General features: G+C 38.0%; 5 protein-coding genes and 2 pseudogenes across 6 annotated transcripts; 4 read left to right on the top strand and 3 right to left on the bottom strand.

Annotated features, from left to right (window-relative positions):
- Positions 1–193: 193 nt before the first annotated feature.
- LOC104705014 (uncharacterized) lies at positions 194–1,988 on the top strand. The gene is made up of 3 exons (XM_010421007.2): positions 194–1,295; positions 1,412–1,469; positions 1,718–1,988. The coding sequence occupies exons 1-3, from the start codon at positions 194–196 to the stop codon at positions 1,986–1,988; spliced, it is 1,431 nt and encodes a 476-aa protein (XP_010419309.2).
- A 1,506-nt stretch (positions 1,989–3,494) lies between these two features.
- Positions 3,495–4,658, bottom strand: LOC104705013 (putative F-box/kelch-repeat protein At3g17540 pseudogene; annotated as a pseudogene).
- Positions 4,659–6,059: 1,401 nt separating this feature from the next.
- Positions 6,060–8,134, top strand: LOC104702970 (cytoplasmic 60S subunit biogenesis factor REI1 homolog 2). The gene is made up of 5 exons (XM_010418906.3): positions 6,060–6,305; positions 6,472–7,035; positions 7,116–7,285; positions 7,381–7,590; positions 7,684–8,134. The coding sequence occupies exons 1-5, from the start codon at positions 6,201–6,203 to the stop codon at positions 7,838–7,840; spliced, it is 1,206 nt and encodes a 401-aa protein (XP_010417208.2). The 5' UTR covers positions 6,060–6,200; the 3' UTR covers positions 7,841–8,134.
- A 479-nt stretch (positions 8,135–8,613) lies between these two features.
- On the top strand, positions 8,614–10,754 carry LOC104702969 (replication protein A 32 kDa subunit A-like). Its single transcript, XM_010418905.3, has 10 exons — positions 8,614–8,903; positions 9,015–9,125; positions 9,223–9,323; positions 9,412–9,453; positions 9,550–9,627; positions 9,745–9,823; positions 9,917–10,003; positions 10,102–10,184; positions 10,285–10,353; positions 10,456–10,754. Exons 1-10 carry the CDS (start codon positions 8,799–8,801, stop codon positions 10,535–10,537), a joined length of 837 nt encoding a protein of 278 aa, XP_010417207.2. The 5' UTR covers positions 8,614–8,798; the 3' UTR covers positions 10,538–10,754.
- An 89-nt stretch (positions 10,755–10,843) lies between these two features.
- Positions 10,844–11,728, bottom strand: LOC104702966 (uncharacterized). The gene has a single exon (XM_010418903.3). It carries the CDS (start codon positions 11,598–11,600, stop codon positions 10,980–10,982), a length of 621 nt encoding a protein of 206 aa, XP_010417205.2. The 5' UTR covers positions 11,601–11,728; the 3' UTR covers positions 10,844–10,979.
- Positions 11,729–12,515: 787 nt separating this feature from the next.
- Positions 12,516–13,843, top strand: LOC104702965 (fasciclin-like arabinogalactan protein 3 pseudogene; annotated as a pseudogene). The gene has a single exon (XR_015562500.1). The product of XR_015562500.1 is annotated as a fasciclin-like arabinogalactan protein 3 pseudogene (transcript).
- A 107-nt stretch (positions 13,844–13,950) lies between these two features.
- On the bottom strand, positions 13,951–15,882 carry LOC104702964 (uncharacterized). The gene is made up of 4 exons (XM_010418901.3): positions 15,356–15,882; positions 14,896–14,992; positions 14,684–14,743; positions 13,951–14,288 (listed from the first exon to the last, which is right to left on the bottom strand). The coding sequence occupies exons 1-4, from the start codon at positions 15,757–15,759 to the stop codon at positions 14,208–14,210; spliced, it is 642 nt and encodes a 213-aa protein (XP_010417203.2). The 5' UTR covers positions 15,760–15,882; the 3' UTR covers positions 13,951–14,207.
- Between the last annotated feature and the right edge of the window lie 99 nt (positions 15,883–15,981).

Below are 15,981 nucleotides of genomic sequence, written 5' to 3'. Positions count from 1 at the left end.
ATTAAATTGAGCTTCTCCATTTGTTGTCATGCGGGGCGTGTATCACTACCCAAGATGAAAGAAACCCCATCATATTTGGATAAACTTCTAAAAGATGCAAATTTCCTCCAACATATATTTGGATAAACTTCTAAAAGATGCAAATTTCCTCCAACATATAAGGACGTTTAACTCTCTTTTCGCGTTTACGTCAATGGGGGCTAAAGTTGATGAATCGATCAATAGAAGACCTGGCCCATATTGCTACAGAGTTCATGGAAAAAATTACCACAGACTTGGGTCCCTTTTGCCGATTGATGGAGAGTCCCCCAAGTTTCTACAATTGTACATTTTTGATACGACGAATGAGGTGCAAAATAGAATTAAAGCCCTAACGAATGGGAAATCATTAACCCCACCTGATGAAAGCATAATCTGCGGATTGCTAGAGATGCTTGACGACACCAACGAGCTTGCAAAAATCTACAGAATGGCTAGAGATCAACATGAAGAGGCAGACCCAACAGAAATGTTCATTCGATTAGTGGGCCAACGACAACGCGGGAGACAGTATGACTTACCAACAGCTGATGAAATTGCAGGACTAATTATTGGTGACCTCTCTTTGACAATTGGTAAACGAGATGTCATTGTCCAGTACAAGTCCAACAATCTGCAAAGGGTGAGCGAGTTACACCCGAAGTTCATGTCACTACAATACCCATTATTGTTTCCCTATGGTGAAGATGGTTATCATGAGCAAATACCACTGCTACCAGGAGAGAAGGCTATAAAGAGGGAATTTGTGACCATGCTTGAGTTCTATTCTTATCAAATTCAAACAAGACTGTCACAAGGTACGACTTTGATAAGATCAGGCCGTCTCCTTCAACAATATGTGGTGGATGCATATATTGCAATTAAACAAGAACGCTTGGGTTGGCACGCGAGAAATCAGAAAACCTTGAGGGCAGAACTTTACCACAACATATGTGATGCAATTGACAAAGGTGATAGTGATGCAAGTAATTTGGGTAAACGAATAATCTTACCATCTTCGTTCACAGGAGGACCAAGATATATGGCTCAAAACAACCATGACGCAATGGGAATATGCAGATTATTTGGCAACCCAGATCTTTTCATTACCATAACAGCAAATCCAAACTGGGTTGAGATAAAGGACCATTTGGAAATCTCAGGAAACAGCACAGCCAGCGATAGACCAGATATCGAATGTCGTGTATTCAAAATGAAGTTAGAAGAATTGGTCGCAGATATTTGGGACGGAGTCTTCTTCGGAAAAGCAAAATCTGGTAATTACTTTTTTCCCCTCTTTTGGGTGTCGACTGCAAAATCTGGTAAAATATACATTGTGTAATGCATAAAATACTAATGAAATACATTTACTAAAACAATTCTTTTGATGCAGTTATATACACCATCGAGTTTCAAAAGCGCGGCCTACCGCATGCAGATATCTTGGTTTGGTTAGAAAAAAGTATGAGGAATCCAACGGCAGAAGACATAGATAAAATCATCTCAGCTGAGATCCCAGATGAAAAAAAAGACAAAGAAGGTTTTATGATGGTGGAACAGTTTATGATGCATGGTCCATGTGGAAAAGATAATCCTAATTTAGCATGTACAAAGAATGGAGTATGCACTAAAGAATTTCCAAGATCATACTCACAAGAAACATCGTTCGGAGACAATGGTTTTTTACGTATCGCCGCAGGCAAGACGATTCGAAGAAAATAACTAAAGGGAAATCAATACTGGATAATCGTTACGTTGTGCCGCACAACCTTCCCCTCCTTAAAAAGTACCAAGCGCATGTGAATGTGGAATGGTGTTGTAAGACAGAAGCGATTAAGTATTTATTCAAATACGTCACCAAAGGGGTGGACAGGGCAACCATTGTCGTAGAGACGGCTTCATGTGCTGCGGTTAAAATCAAGGTCGATGCAAATTATGTTGATGAGATTAAGAATTATCAAGAATGCTGATACATATCAGCATGTGAGGCGATGTGGCGTATCTTTTCCTTTGATATTCACTATAGCGTACCAGCTGTTCAACGTCTTCCATTGCATCTCCCTGAGCAGCAATCTCTTATATACAACGCTATGCAGAGTCTCGACAGTGTTATTTCACGGGACGGTGTTGAAAGAACAATGCTCACAGAGTGGATGGAGATGAATAAAACTGACGAGGAGGCACGGAGTTTGACATATGTACAGTTCCCAACTCAATTTGTATGGCATACCACTACCAAAATTTGGACAAAAAGGAAGCAAGGTTTTACCATCGGCAGGTTAGTAAATATACATCCAACAGTCGGAGAACTATACTACTTGAGGATTTTACTGTTCAAAGTCAAAGGCGTAACCATCTTTAGTGAGATCAAGACATTTGCAGGAGTTACTTATCAAAAATACAAGGAAACTTGTTGTGCAAGAGGGTTGCTAGATGGAGATAAAGAATGGATAGAAGCATTAGAGGAAACAGCACAATGGGGTTCAGCTAGCCAATTGCGAGATCTCTTTGTTACACTAATAATTTTCTGCCACGTTAGTAGTCCTTCAAAATTATGGAGCCATTGCTGGAAGTCTCTAGCCGAAGACATAGAGTACAACCAACAGAATGTTTTAAACATGCCCCATTTATATCTCACAGAAGATCAACTAAAGAGTTACACTTTGATAGAGATGGAGAAGATCATGCATCTAATGGGATTCAGAAACGAAATATTAGTATAGGATCATGCATCTAATGGGATCATGCATCTAATGATATACATATACTAGTATAGTCAAAACGAAATATTGATCTTGACAAAGATATTATTTTTCTTAAAATTAAAATATTGATACTAGTAGTCAAACCCGACAATAAATAAGGACCAAGTCTGCAGAGAGGATGGACATTCAAAGATTGTGGTTAACTGTGAAACGACCTAGAGGTCACACTACCAAAAAAGCTGTAATTTGTTGCAAAATTTATATTGGGGCAATGAAATTAATTAACTAAGAAAAGTGCCTAGAGCCGATTGACGCTTTAATTTGGGTCAAATTTAAATCCGAACAGGAGTTAACAAGCGGCACGTGAGAAGCAAGTATGTAGAGGCGGTGGAAGCACAAGCAAATTAAAAAGGAGTGCAACAGAGCAAAGTTGCATATAAGAGTCTCAAACCTTATCAGAGTGTATGATCATAGTGTATGGCTAATGGCTCTATTCTTGGTTGATAAGAAGGTTTTGCAAATAGACTTTTAACATTGCCAAAGAAGATTTTAGTTATTTCTGTTTCTGGAATTTAAATTAAAAAACATGAACATATGTAGTTGAAAAGTTCTTGAATAATTAAATGAGTTCAAAACACAAGGATCGGAGATCAATCATTTGAAGGTAGGTTCTCCAAGATGTGAAAGTGGCTATAAGCAAAACAATGTATTTGAGAAAAAAACCACATTATATCACCGAAACCATAAGAAAGAAAAAAAACTGAAGTTCATTTAACTGATTTCCCTACATTTCCTTTTCTTTTGCCTATTGGGTGTATTTTTCCTAATGTGCACCATACTTGGAACATAACTGAGGAGAAGTGGCCAATTGGAATATGATGCCCTTGTAGTATCTTTATAGACTTCTTTGTATATATCCTCTCCAACAACGTAGATTCGGGTCATATATCCATCATCCATGTCAACATCAGAACACACTGCTACTTTATTCTCCTCGTCCAACAAGAAGCTTGTCACATTCACCACACTTTCTAAATTAAATCTATGATAATCCACTGTTAAGACGAAGTTGCTCCACGACAACTCTATGCTCTCATCAATCTTATTTGTCACACATATCTTCATCACATTTGAAAAATCAAGAATATTCTGATGTAACACCGAGAGTTTTTCTTCCTTAACAACTGATAGAGCCGCGGTATCTTCAGGATTATTACTTTGAAACGGAAGAGAAAAACGCCCGAAGCTCTCGGTTGTGAAATCAAAATACAGCATGAAAAGGCCGGTTTGTTTATCTCCAGCAACCTAGTAAGTATTTCCTTTCAAAGACCTGCCGCCGCTAAATACGCCATAGTCACGGATGAAGTAATCAAGAACCCTCCAAGAATCAGAGCTAAACTCATAGATCTCAAACTCAGCAACCAATTGTTCCTGGTCGTTTTCATAACTGTAAGACCTCAAGATTTTGAAGCTACGGCCAGAAGACTTGCTGTTTACGTATCCTAGAGCATAATAATCACCACGCTGGTAACGAGTTCTTGGCTTGATCCGCCGGGTTTGACCTGTACAGGGGTTCCAAACTACAAGTCTAGTGTATTCCTTATCAGAGCATAATATTAAACCGTCACAGTGAAAGATTTTAGATATTTTCAAATCTTTCGAGTCCTTTAGACTTGTCAATTTACCCGAAAACTCAATAGATGGATCAACGCTGTTGTGAATTCCATGGTGATCGACGCTAACTGAATGAACACCAAAATTACTCAGCAACATCAACTTACTTGCTGCTTTACCAAAGTTCTTCTTGATGAAGTTGGGATCTCTGAATAAAGCGTACCATCGTTTGCAAGTAGTTTGCAATTTCGCTAGAGAGTTGGTAGGAACCCTAGAGAGTATTTCGGATTCCAAATCGTTTGGAAGATCAGAGATCATCATTGTCTTTCTCGTACTCTCTGAATCGAGAATGAAAACGTATATATATATATAGATAGGAGTATACATATAAATTAGGGTTTTAGTTACAGTAATTCCGTATTATTTTTTTTGTTTATGATATTTTTTGGAAAAATAAATTTCTGATATTTTTGAAAAATAATATTTCGTGGTATATTAAAAAAAAAAAAAAAAAAAAAAAAACTGAAAGTGTGGTATTTGATAGGAGGAATTATTCTAAAATAATTGACAAAGCTTATATATATAGACTACTAAAATTTTACATGCTTATAAAAAAAATTAAGATTTTGAACTTTGTCTAAAATGATATGAAACACTGAAGCTTAATTAGCAACCTCCATCACCACCAAACCAGCCGCTGCCACCACGGCCACCAATATTCCAAGTCCCTCTATGAACCCCAAAACCACGAATTCCATAATCTCGGCCACCATTATTCCAAAACCCTCCATAATACCCGAAACCTCGAATTCCCACATCTCCACCGCCGCGATCATTTCCCTGACCTCCTCCTCCCGTGTTTCCTTCTCCGCCGTCCTCACCACCCTCATCTTTGACCCGGCTTCCAGTCAAAGCCACAAGAAACATCAAAACACCAACACAAGAAGCAATAGCTATGACTATTATTATCCACGTCTCCATCTTAAGCAAAAACTCCACATTTACTTATCCTTCATATGTGTATATTATACATATGTATACTTGATATAGTTTGTTTCCGAGCTTTGCCTGTAGACAAATAACGTGTCAAGTTAGTATATATTGACCTAGAATTTTTATTATACATATTCAAACGAATTTTTATTATACATATTATACTATAGTATTTATATATATTAATACCTTTACGTATTCAAAGTTTTCATTATGGATTAAATTAAAAAAAACTTGGGAAGAAGTCTGTACCGTATCATAGTTGCTTTCTTAAATTTCTTTGATACCAATACTAACTATGATATTATATATGTTTTACCAAAAAAAACTATGATATTATGTTTTAACATATCGTCTTTTTCTAAGGATTGACTTGGTCAATCGGACTCGAATTCATGACACTGTTTTGGAGAAGGTCTACGACACGGTTAAAGTCGTTGGTTTGAAAGATGTTGTTTGGCTAGGTCCGGAATCTCTTAGTTATTTTGGAAAAAAAAAAAAAAAAAACACTTCCAATGCCCTTGTTTATCTTGCTATGTTTATTCAAAATTTTGCGTTGCGTTGCGTGTGTTAACCAGACTTTTTTTCTCAGCAAGTTCTATTTACCGCAATTACTAAAACGAACGGGCCGGAGAAAAGAGCCCATTTAGAATTTCGTTTGGGCGAAAACTCAAATCCGAACGGGTCTTAACCCGACCCATATAACATCACTGCTTACAAGAGAGATTTAGGACTTTTGGGGGATTTTTTTTAGTCGTGAAACAAAATTTTTGCCGACCTACGGAGCCGTCGCCTCGTATATATACAAAAAACCCCATCCCTAACTCTTTCTTCTTCTTCTTCTTCTTCTTCCAATCGATCTAGAGAGAGATGTCAGGTTTAGCTTGTAATTCGTGTAACAAGGAGTTCGAAGACGACGCTGAGCAAAAGTTCCATTACAAATCCGAATGGCACCGTTACAATCTCAAGCGCAAGGTGAATACAAATCAATCTCTCCTCTCTTTTTTTTTTTCTTGGCTTTTTGCGTTTTCCTGTTCGTTTGCGTTAAGAGTTTGATTAGCTTATAAGAATCGTGATTTGTGATTATGATGCAACAACAGATTGATTCACAATAGTTTTTTGAAATGTTTAATTATTATAGATAGCTGGTGTTCCTGGAGTTACAGAGTCACTGTTTGAAGCTAGACAAGCTGCTATAGCTCAGGAGAAGGTCAAAGCTGTTGAAGCACCTATGCTTTATAGCTGTGGTATCTGTAATAAAGGTTACAGGAGTTCCAAGGCTCATGAGCAGCATCTTAAGTCCAAGAGCCATGTTTTGAAGGCTTCGGCGAGTAACAAAGAGGAAGGTGATATAGCGATCATCAAGCAGCTCCCTCCTCGCCGTGTTGAGAAGAACGACCCTGCTCAGTTGAAGGGTTCGATTGAGGAGGAAAGTGAAGAGAGTGAGGATGAATGGACTGAGGTTGATTCGGATGAGGATTTGGATGCGGAAATGAATGAGTCTGGTTCTGGTGAAGATGAAGAAGATATGGATGAGGATGGTATCGAGTTTGAGTTGGACCCGTCTTGCTGTTTGATGTGTGATAGGAAGCATAGGACGATTGAGAAATGTATGGTTCATATGCATAAGTTCCATGGATTCTTCATTCCTGATGTCGAGTACTTGAAGGATCCTAAAGGGTTTCTAACTTACCTCGGCCTAAAGGTTTGTGCATTCTGTTAGTCTGTCTTATCACTTTAGCCCTGTGTGTTCTTGGGTCCTTACATATATGGTTGTTGTTTCAGGTCAAGAGAGACTTTGTGTGTCTGTACTGCAATGAATTGTGCCGTCCATTCAGCAGTTTGGAAGCTGTTCGAAAACACATGGAAGCCAAAGGTCATTGCAAAGTGCATTATGGTGATGGTGGTGATGAAGAAGATGCAGAGCTAGAAGAGTTCTATGACTACAGCAGCAGGTTCCAGTTCTTCCTCTGTTGGTATCTTATTTACCTAACCTCACCTAAATGTGCTTGAACTAATTGTTTCTTCTTTTTGATGTGTGTTTGTGCAGTTATGCGAATGGAGACAAAAATCAGATGGTTGTGTCCGGTGAGTCAGTGAACACTGTAGAGCTTTTGGGTGGGTCTGAGCTTGTGATCACCAAGAGAACCGATAACAAAGTAACCTCTAGGACTCTCGGGTCTCGGGAATTCATGCGCTACTACAAACAGACGCCACCCCCATCTTCTCAGAAGAACCTTGTCAACTCTTTAACCTCGAGGTTTGTCTTTTTACCCATCAGAGATCATTTCTCTCTCTGTATGTCTAGAGTTAGCATTGCAGAATCTGACTTGAAATGAAATCTTAAACACAGGTACAAGAGAATGGGTCTAGCAACAGTGCATTCAAAGGAAGATATAGTGAGGATGAAGGTGCTGAGAGAGATGAACAAAAGAGGAGCAAGAAGCAGTGTCAGGCTGGGAATGAAGAGCAACGTCATCAGAAATCTGCCCAACAACGTCACCTATTAAGTTGTTGCTCCTCAAAACATTCAGGTCTCTCCGCTTTGTTTAATTCTGTAATGCATCATCGTATCGTGAGATCACAGGACAGATTTTTGTGGAACTTGTGTTGGCGAGTGAATCCAGAACGTATCAAAGTTTTTTCATTAGTACCAAAGTATTGTAGGCCTATTGGGGTCCCTTTTTGTCCGGTTTAGTCTTTTGAAAGTGTTACGTTTTGGCTGAGTTTGCTGTCTGTATCTCTTGCCCAGTACTTTGTATTTCATATTCTTGTTAACTACTACTACACAGTCACTTGTTCGATTGTTCTCTCGCTAACATAATACCTAGTTACATACACTTGTTCGAGAGGCCACCTGCCCGTCACAGTGTCATCAAGCTCTTAGATCGCCTTCTCTACAATAGACTGTGCTCCTTCCCGCAACAATGAAACTCCAAGTTTAAAGATGGCCTGCAAACCTGGTTTGGGTCACACGATACATGCGAAGCACTTGAGAGTTCTAAAAAGTAAAAACACTAGCGCAGCTACAGACTATAGTCTCAAATTCTTTAAAGAATGCAACTGAACAGAGAGTAAACTAAAACCAATAACAAAATTATTGTTTAAAAAATATATATATAAAAACATAGTATTATTGTTTAAAAAATCTCTGATTATATTATTTTCTAAATGTAGAAAAATAAAAACTGATTTTGCATATCAGAATAATTATTTTTTTTTGGCAAACATCAGAAAATAATGATAAGATTGATTTTAATCCGCGAATTAATAAAAAAAAAAAGGAGCGAACTGTTCAACCCTAATAAGCGGGAAGCTCTAAACAAAATTGGAGGGAAAATTGCCCCCAAAAAAGAAAAACTCTCAATTCATCGCTCCCAAAAATCTTTTCACTTCCACTTTAATCACTTCTCAACTTCCCAATCTCTTCAGTAGGGTTTTCCGATTTCCAAAGCTTCGATTCGAAAAATGTTCTCCAGCAGCCAATTCGAGCCTAACTCAGCCTTCTCCGGCGGCGGATTCATGTCTTCTCAGCCTTCTCAGGCCTACGAATCCTCTTCCTCCACCGCTAAGGTAAATTTTAATCACATCTCCCCCTTTTTCCCTTATTTTTGAACCGATCGAAAGTTTCAGAAACAAATTGATTCGATTGCTAAATCCGATTTGTGAAAAAATAAATTGCAGAATCGTGAGTTTCAAGGTCTTGTTCCGGTGACGGTGAAGCAAATCACCGAATGTATTCAATCCGGTAGTGAGAAATCTGGTCTCGTCATCAATGGGATCTCACTTACAAACGTACATGAATATCAATCTCACCAGATTCTAGATTTCTACTGTATTTAGTTATTATATACAAAGGATGCTCAATTGTGTGGATGTTTTGAATTTGTAGGTCTCACTTGTTGGTCTAGTGTGTGACAAAGATGATTCCAAAGTCACAGAAGTTAGATTCACTCTTGATGATGGTACAGGACGTATCGACTGTAAAAGATGGTATACAAACACACAGATACTATTCCTTTTTGATTGATGATGCAAAGAGTTGTGTTTTTTTAGGTGAAGTTTGTTCGTTTCTTTATAGGGTGAATGAATCTTTTGACGCTAGAGAAATGGAGTCTGTGCGGTTAGTATCTTTTTGGTTTTGTCGTCTGATTTTATGGTGAAGATTACATTTGTTTCGGAGTTGTTTTCTAATGGGAGAGCTTGTGAAACGGAACAGTGATGGAACTTATGTGCGTCTCAATGGTCATTTGAAGACGTTTCAGGGGAAAACTCAGCTTCTTGTTTTCTCTGTCAGGTATGTTTTTTGATGGAAACTTCGGCATTTGCAATAGATTTTGGTATGTTCTACTTAAGGTTGTTAGATATATGTGAAAATCATTTTGAGTATTAAAGATTGTTTTTGTTTTTGCAGGCCTATAAGGGATTTCAATGAGGTTACCTTTCACTACATTGAGTGTATACACTTCTACTCCCAGAACTCTGAATCACAGGTAATAGAAAATGGAATAAAGCAAAAGATTAACTTTGTTGTCGTAAGATCACACATTTCAATCAATGCTCTCTGACATGTGTTTTCTCAATAGGGGCAACAAGCTGGTGATGTTACTCAGTCGGTTAACACCACGTTTCAAGGTGGATCAAACACAAACCAGGCAGCACCATTGAACCCTGTACGTTGAGATTCACCAAGTATTTTTTTTTTTTTTTGGGTTTCCTTCATGACATGATTTGCTTGCTTAAAATATCATTGTTGTTGCTCTCTTTTTAGGTGATGTCTTCTCAAAACGATGGGAATGGTCGCAAGAACTTAGATGACATGATTCTAGACTATCTAAAGCAACCTGCTTGCACGTGAGTTTGAGTTTGCTTCACCTTGCACCACTTCGAATCAAAACCCATTATGATTGCACCACCTGAAGTCGGTCGAATAATTGTTATTTGTTCATTGCAGTGCAAGACAACAAGGTATACACATTGATGAAATTGCTCAGCAATTGAAGATCCCAAAGAACAAGCTAGAGTATGCTCTTTTCTCCTTTCTCCTTATAACCTCTGTCTCTCTTTACTGTCAAAGTTGTTGTGTTCATGAGTTTGCTTTGTTTTCTTTCTGGTGTATGTGTAGGGGCGTTATTCAATCACTGGAAGGAGATGGTCTGATATACTCGACAATCGATGAGTATCACTTCAAGCACGTCGAGCTTTGATCTTATCTAAAAGTCATCTAGAGTTTGGTTAATCCGTAGATAAAGAGTCATTAGTATTTGTGTGGTGATTTGAGAGATGTTTTCAGTATCTAGAACCTAGGATTACGTCTAGTTCAATTCTGAAACTCTGGTATCGTTGGATTGTTTCCTTGTTTCCTTCAATTTGGTAAACCGACATCAAAAAGTTCAAAGTTGCTTATTTTTATCTGAAACAAAATGTGTTTTTAAGTCAATGGTGTGTGATGCGACATATGTTGCAGACTGAATCAAACTTTTAGATGAAATTATTAATTTGAAGTCCAAGTCTAAAAAAAATCTTAATTTCATTAAATCAAACTGCATTACATGTTGCACACAAAAAACATTATCAATATCATTACATAGAAAGAAATACAAATTAGCAAATCATTAAGACCCACAAAATAAAACATACTTCGAAACCCTAATTAGGCTCTGTTTCACGCTGCTTGTCAAATAGTTCGCGACAGAGAGGGCATGTGCCATTAGATCGATCTACCCACTTATTGACACATTCTTCATGATAACAATGCGAGCAGTTAGGCACGTGGCAGTAATCCTCGGTTCTAGATAGATCCAGATCTTCCAAACAGATGGCACAAGTCGTCAAATCTGTTGCCGACGGAGCAGAGTTGCGACGCACAACGTTGTACACCTTCTGTGTCAGTTTGACAGTGCCTTTCATGAATAAAGGTTGTTGTGGCAAGTTAGAACTTTTGCTTCTTTGTCGTAGGGCTTGGACAACAATCTCATCAGCTATGTATTCGGACAAGAGACCATCGTGGAGTTGGCTATGGAGAGTTCGATAGACGTCCTTTGGCTCGAAGGTTCGGAGTTTCAGAATGAATTTTGAGTCTGGACCTGGTGGAGAATTACGGTAAGATCCGACACTCTTGATGCTATGATGATCATCGTTCTTCTCTATGATAAACTCCTCGAAGTACCCTCTCTTTACAGTGATTTTCACCGTGCTTAATAACCCTAACGACGGATCTTGAGACGTAGCTTCTACATTAACATCGAGTCTGATTGATTCAGTATCCATTGTCGGAGTGAAATCAGAAAAAGAAAACTCAGAGACAGAATGAAAAGATGAGTCGTAAAAGATTAGGATAAGATTGTGGAGAAGGTTTAGTGTGTGTTGTGTTATATTTATAGTAGCAAAACTCTGTTTATATAATTTTGTTCTGACTCCTAACGCGTTAATGTAATTTCCTTTTCTTTATTTTTCCTTTCTTAGTTAGTTTCTTAATTTCCTTTTCTTTTTCTTTAAAGCAATTTTTGATTAAGGTTCGTTAATTTATTTGTTAAATTTCCTTTTTCTTGTTGGTAAAACATATCTCGCTATACGAACTTAAACCAAATTAGGTTTCCTATGTGGTTTATAACTTTATTATTCAACCTAACAAAAGAAAAACAGAGAATCTATCTTAACAGTGTAATTAAATTTTGCATTTTGTTAACAATTATTATTCATAAACTAACTAAGATATAGATTTGATATGATGCATATATAATTTTTTGATATAAATATTGTACTTCTTATCACTTGAGATGGAGTGAGTAAAATTAAAATCCGATTTTTATGATAAAAGGGTACTTAAAGTGTATTGCAAAATAAAATGTATAGAGTTGAAATCCTATTTAAAACAAAAATACTAGATTAAATCTAAAAAAGTGTGTGGATTACATTCAAAATTCAAATATCATCAACAAAAAATTAACATTTATGTCTTTAAATTTATTAATTACAAATACTTTATCTACTTAATCTAGGAATTTGTTAAAACTGATCATAATCTAATAATTTTGGAATCAAATAGTTAGCTGAAACCATTAGTTACCTGGTGAACCCCCTAACAGAGGCCCTGTCACTACTAAATAAAGATTATGGACTACAAATCTTCAACGTTGATCTCTATATTTCTCCTATTTTATGTTGTAACATCTCATCATTCTTTGAATAAAATAACAAATCTCAATATCAGTCCCTAAAACCAAAGGTACAAAATAAAACAGTCTAAAGCCAAATATAGAGGTAACAACAATAATGTCAAGTTCAAATTTAGCCAGCACAAATATATAAGTAAATGTCTCGGCACCATTAATCTTGAACGCTTCTTTAAGTCTGTATATATACCCAAGCTGATCCTCCTATTGCAAACTCAGGCTTTGAGGTTTGAGCTTTTAATATAGAACATAAGGGTGATAAATAACAACACCCAAAAATGGGTCTCAAAGTCTCCTCTTCTCTCCTCTGTCTCGCCATCTTACTCGCTGTTTCCTCCGTTGTATCAGCGGTTAACATAACCCGAGCGCTCGAGAAATACCCTGAATTCAGCAACATGACTGAGCTTTTTGCCAAGACCGAGCTCACGCCGATTATCAACAAACGTCAGACCATTACCGTGCTGGCTCTTAGCAACGACGCTATTGGTTCCATCTCTGGTAGACCCGAGGAAGAGCTCAAGAACATCCTTATGAACCATGTTGTTCTTGACTACTTTGATGAGCTCAAGCTCAAGGCTCTCAAGGACAAAAGCACATTGCTCACTACCCTTTACCAGTCCACCGGTTTGGGACAACAGCAAAACGGTTTCCTCAACTGCACCAAATCTAACGGAAAGATTTACTTCGGTTCCGGTGTGACAGGCGCTCCCCAAACCGCTGAGTACATTACGACAGTTTTCCGTAACCCATACAATCTCTCTGTGGTCCAGATCAGCATGCCCATTGTGGCTCCTGGACTTGGGGCTCCGGTTAAGGTTCCTCCACCCCCACCCATGTCTTCACCACCAGCTCCATCTCCCAAGAAGGGTTCTGCCACTCCAGCTCCTGGACCAGCTGAGGAAGAAGATTACGCAGACTCTCCTCCGGGTATGGCTCCAGAGACCGCACCCGCATCAGCACCATCAGAAGCTGATTCACCAGCTCCGGCACCAGAGAAGTCTGGTAAGAGAAAGATGCCAGCAGCTGACGAGGCTGAACCACCTTCTTCTGCGTCTAACACTGGCTTAAGCTTTGGTGCTGTCCTTGTTATCGGGTTTGTTGCTAGCTTTGCTGGGTTCTAAGATGGATTAAGACAGAGTGCGTCAAGGGCAATAAACTGAAAATGAGACTCGCCAATAGACAGAGACAATGGTGATATGAAGTGGATCAATTACACTAACAATTTCTACCCACATTATTATACCTCAATCATTTATCATTTGGCAAAAATGTGATGTTCCGTCTTGTGAAACTTGTATTACCAAATTGTAACTTAATGTTATATCTTCATCCATCCAATCCATAACATAACTAACGCTTGCTTCAAACTAGCATAGTAGCATTACGAAATCCATAACATAACGAACGCTTGCTTCAATCTAGCATAAAAGCATTACGAAGACGACTTAATACCAAACTACATAAATCATTTCAAATCAACCAAATATATCAGAAATTTTTAGCTTCAGTAACCTGCACAAAGCCGATCAAGCACTGCAAATGATGAACATGTGGTTAAAGGGTTTTCACCAAACCATTAAAAATTAATCCTAAAAAGTCTTGCAGTTGCTCTAGATAGTCAAATATTAAAGCTAGGCTATTTGCCGATGGCTGAGGAATAGACAAAAGACTCAGCATTGATAGAAACTCTATTACTCCTATGTCATTTAATCTTCTCCACGATCTCCGTAATGACCTCTTCCATGTTCAGTTCCTTCATCGGTGTAAATGGGCGCTTCATACCCTACATAAGAAAGTCACATCATCTTCTATATACCTCTAAAAATTAAGAACATGAAAGCAAAAAAAATTCTTCTTGTATACCTAGTCACTAACAATCTGATCTGGTAGTTATTTTTGTTTCAAATGACTTAGCACGAAGCTCAAACAAGCCAAAACGGTACTTAGAAACGTAGCAGGGTGAAAACATAAAGTAAACAGCATTAGTGATCAGTTGACTCTGATCATCAATTTTGTGAGTGCTTACAGATCTAAAACTGATTTACAATTTCAAAAGCATGCCATGAAAGAAACTGCTTTATGAGAAGTAGAACGGAAAAGATGAGAAAACTCAATTCAAATGGAACAAAGCCACTCACAGAAGTGTGACCAAATCAGTATAAGAATGAAGTAGCTTACCAAAAGACTGATAAATGTTTCACCACCTTCCTCTCGAATCTCAAAGCAACCACGCCTTGGCTGTTAAAGCAGATGAGAAAAGGGAAAAAAAATTAGCATACTAATGGACCACATATTGTGTCACACATCCTCAAAACAATCATAAACAACAAGCATTTACAATAACATATATATACACATCTGCAGTAAAAAAAAAAAAAAGGATTCACTACCTTATCAGGATTCAGAGTCACAATGATGCCAGGAACAGCTTCCTCCAAACCTTCCTTCACCTGATTTGCCCTCTCCCTGAATGATTTGCATTGTTTGCTTCACGAAAACCACAACAAAAAAACTTACACTTAAGGTAACGAACGAGACATAGCATCATTCAAAGCACGATAGGCTAGATTTCTCTCCTCAAACATCACACCAATTACAATCAAGATGACGACTTCAATTTCTCAGAATGTGTTAAAAGATTCAAAGAACGAAAAAAACTAACAACAAGATAAGAGTAAACCCTAAGAAGCACGAACGCACAGAGAAGGACAAAAAAATCCAAAAGATATTTAGCTTCAAAATCGGAGAACAAAAAGCCCTAAATACTCGCTTCTACATTTTCCCCCAAATTTCTCCAAAAAAAAAACAAAAACAAAAACCTAAAAAAAAGGAAGAAGACAATTCGTTTACCAGTGCTCGATCACAATCTTCTTCTTCCCAGATTCGTCGTCATCTTCTTCCTTTGCTTCCTCTGCAGCAGCATCATCATCACCATGTTCCTCCTCCTCCTCCTCTTTCTCAACTTTCACAGCTACATCTTCTTCTTCTTCTTCTTCTTCTTCTTCTTCTTCTTCTTCTTCTTCTTTTTCTTTCTTAATCTTCTTCGTCGCTGCTCCACCAGCCTTCGCTTTCGCCTTCCTTTTCTTCTTCTCAGGAGATTCGAGCTGAACAAGCTTAGAAGAAGAACCGCTTCGTCGAGTGTCACTTCGAGTCTTCCGATCCATGCTTCGAAGCACTCTTGTCGACGGCGTAGTAGTAGCTACAGCTTTTCCTTTTCCTTCTCCTCCGTCAACCTTACTCTTCGGCGGCGCCATTTGTACGGAAAAGAGAGAGAGAGAGAAAAAAAAAGCTCCGTCGCCTAAACCAAAAAACCTCCGCACTCTCTCTCTCTCTCTCTCTCTCTTCTCTGTAGATATTTTCACTCTTTTCAACCGTTTGTTTTTATATATTTTATCTTTTTTACATTTTAGTTAAAAGACGATAGAGGCGGGGTTAAAAGATTAAAGTTACTCTTGGAAAGACACGTCATCATAAAT

The sequence above is a fragment of the Camelina sativa genome, chromosome 7 (genome assembly GCF_030686135.1).
Source record: "Camelina sativa cultivar CO46 ecotype springtype chromosome 7, ASM3068613v1".
NCBI classification, from domain to species: Eukaryota; Viridiplantae; Streptophyta; class Magnoliopsida; order Brassicales; family Brassicaceae; genus Camelina; species Camelina sativa.
Note: the sequence above shows the minus strand (reverse complement) of the source record. Positions and strands in the feature narration are given on the sequence as shown.

Excerpts from the sequence above, each read along its gene's own strand:
- LOC104705014 (XM_010421007.2), top strand. The coding sequence starts at position 194 with ATGGGGGCTAAAGTTGATGAATCGATCAATAGAAGACCTGGCCCATAT. Across the intron at positions 1,296-1,411 it reads CTTCGGAAAAGCAAAATCTG|TTATATACACCATCGAGTTT; the intron begins GTAATTACTTTT and ends CTTTTGATGCAG. Across the intron at positions 1,470-1,717 it reads CATGCAGATATCTTGGTTTG|GCAAGACGATTCGAAGAAAA; the intron begins GTTAGAAAAAAG and ends GTATCGCCGCAG.
- LOC104702970 (XM_010418906.3), top strand. The coding sequence starts at position 6,201 with ATGTCAGGTTTAGCTTGTAATTCGTGTAACAAGGAGTTCGAAGACGAC. Across the intron at positions 6,306-6,471 it reads GTTACAATCTCAAGCGCAAG|ATAGCTGGTGTTCCTGGAGT; the intron begins GTGAATACAAAT and ends TAATTATTATAG. Across the intron at positions 7,591-7,683 it reads GTCAACTCTTTAACCTCGAG|GTACAAGAGAATGGGTCTAG; the intron begins GTTTGTCTTTTT and ends TCTTAAACACAG.
- LOC104702969 (XM_010418905.3), top strand. The coding sequence starts at position 8,799 with ATGTTCTCCAGCAGCCAATTCGAGCCTAACTCAGCCTTCTCCGGCGGC. Across the intron at positions 9,324-9,411 it reads CGTATCGACTGTAAAAGATG|GGTGAATGAATCTTTTGACG; the intron begins GTATACAAACAC and ends GTTTCTTTATAG. Across the intron at positions 9,628-9,744 it reads CTTCTTGTTTTCTCTGTCAG|GCCTATAAGGGATTTCAATG; the intron begins GTATGTTTTTTG and ends TTGTTTTTGCAG.
- LOC104702966 (XM_010418903.3), bottom strand. The coding sequence starts at position 11,600 with ATGGATACTGAATCAATCAGACTCGATGTTAATGTAGAAGCTACGTCT.
- LOC104702964 (XM_010418901.3), bottom strand. The coding sequence starts at position 15,759 with ATGGCGCCGCCGAAGAGTAAGGTTGACGGAGGAGAAGGAAAAGGAAAA. Across the intron at positions 14,744-14,895 it reads TGACTCTGAATCCTGATAAG|CCAAGGCGTGGTTGCTTTGA; the intron begins GTAGTGAATCCT and ends CTGCTTTAACAG. Across the intron at positions 14,289-14,683 it reads AAACATTTATCAGTCTTTTG|GGTATGAAGCGCCCATTTAC; the intron begins GTAAGCTACTTC and ends TTTCTTATGTAG.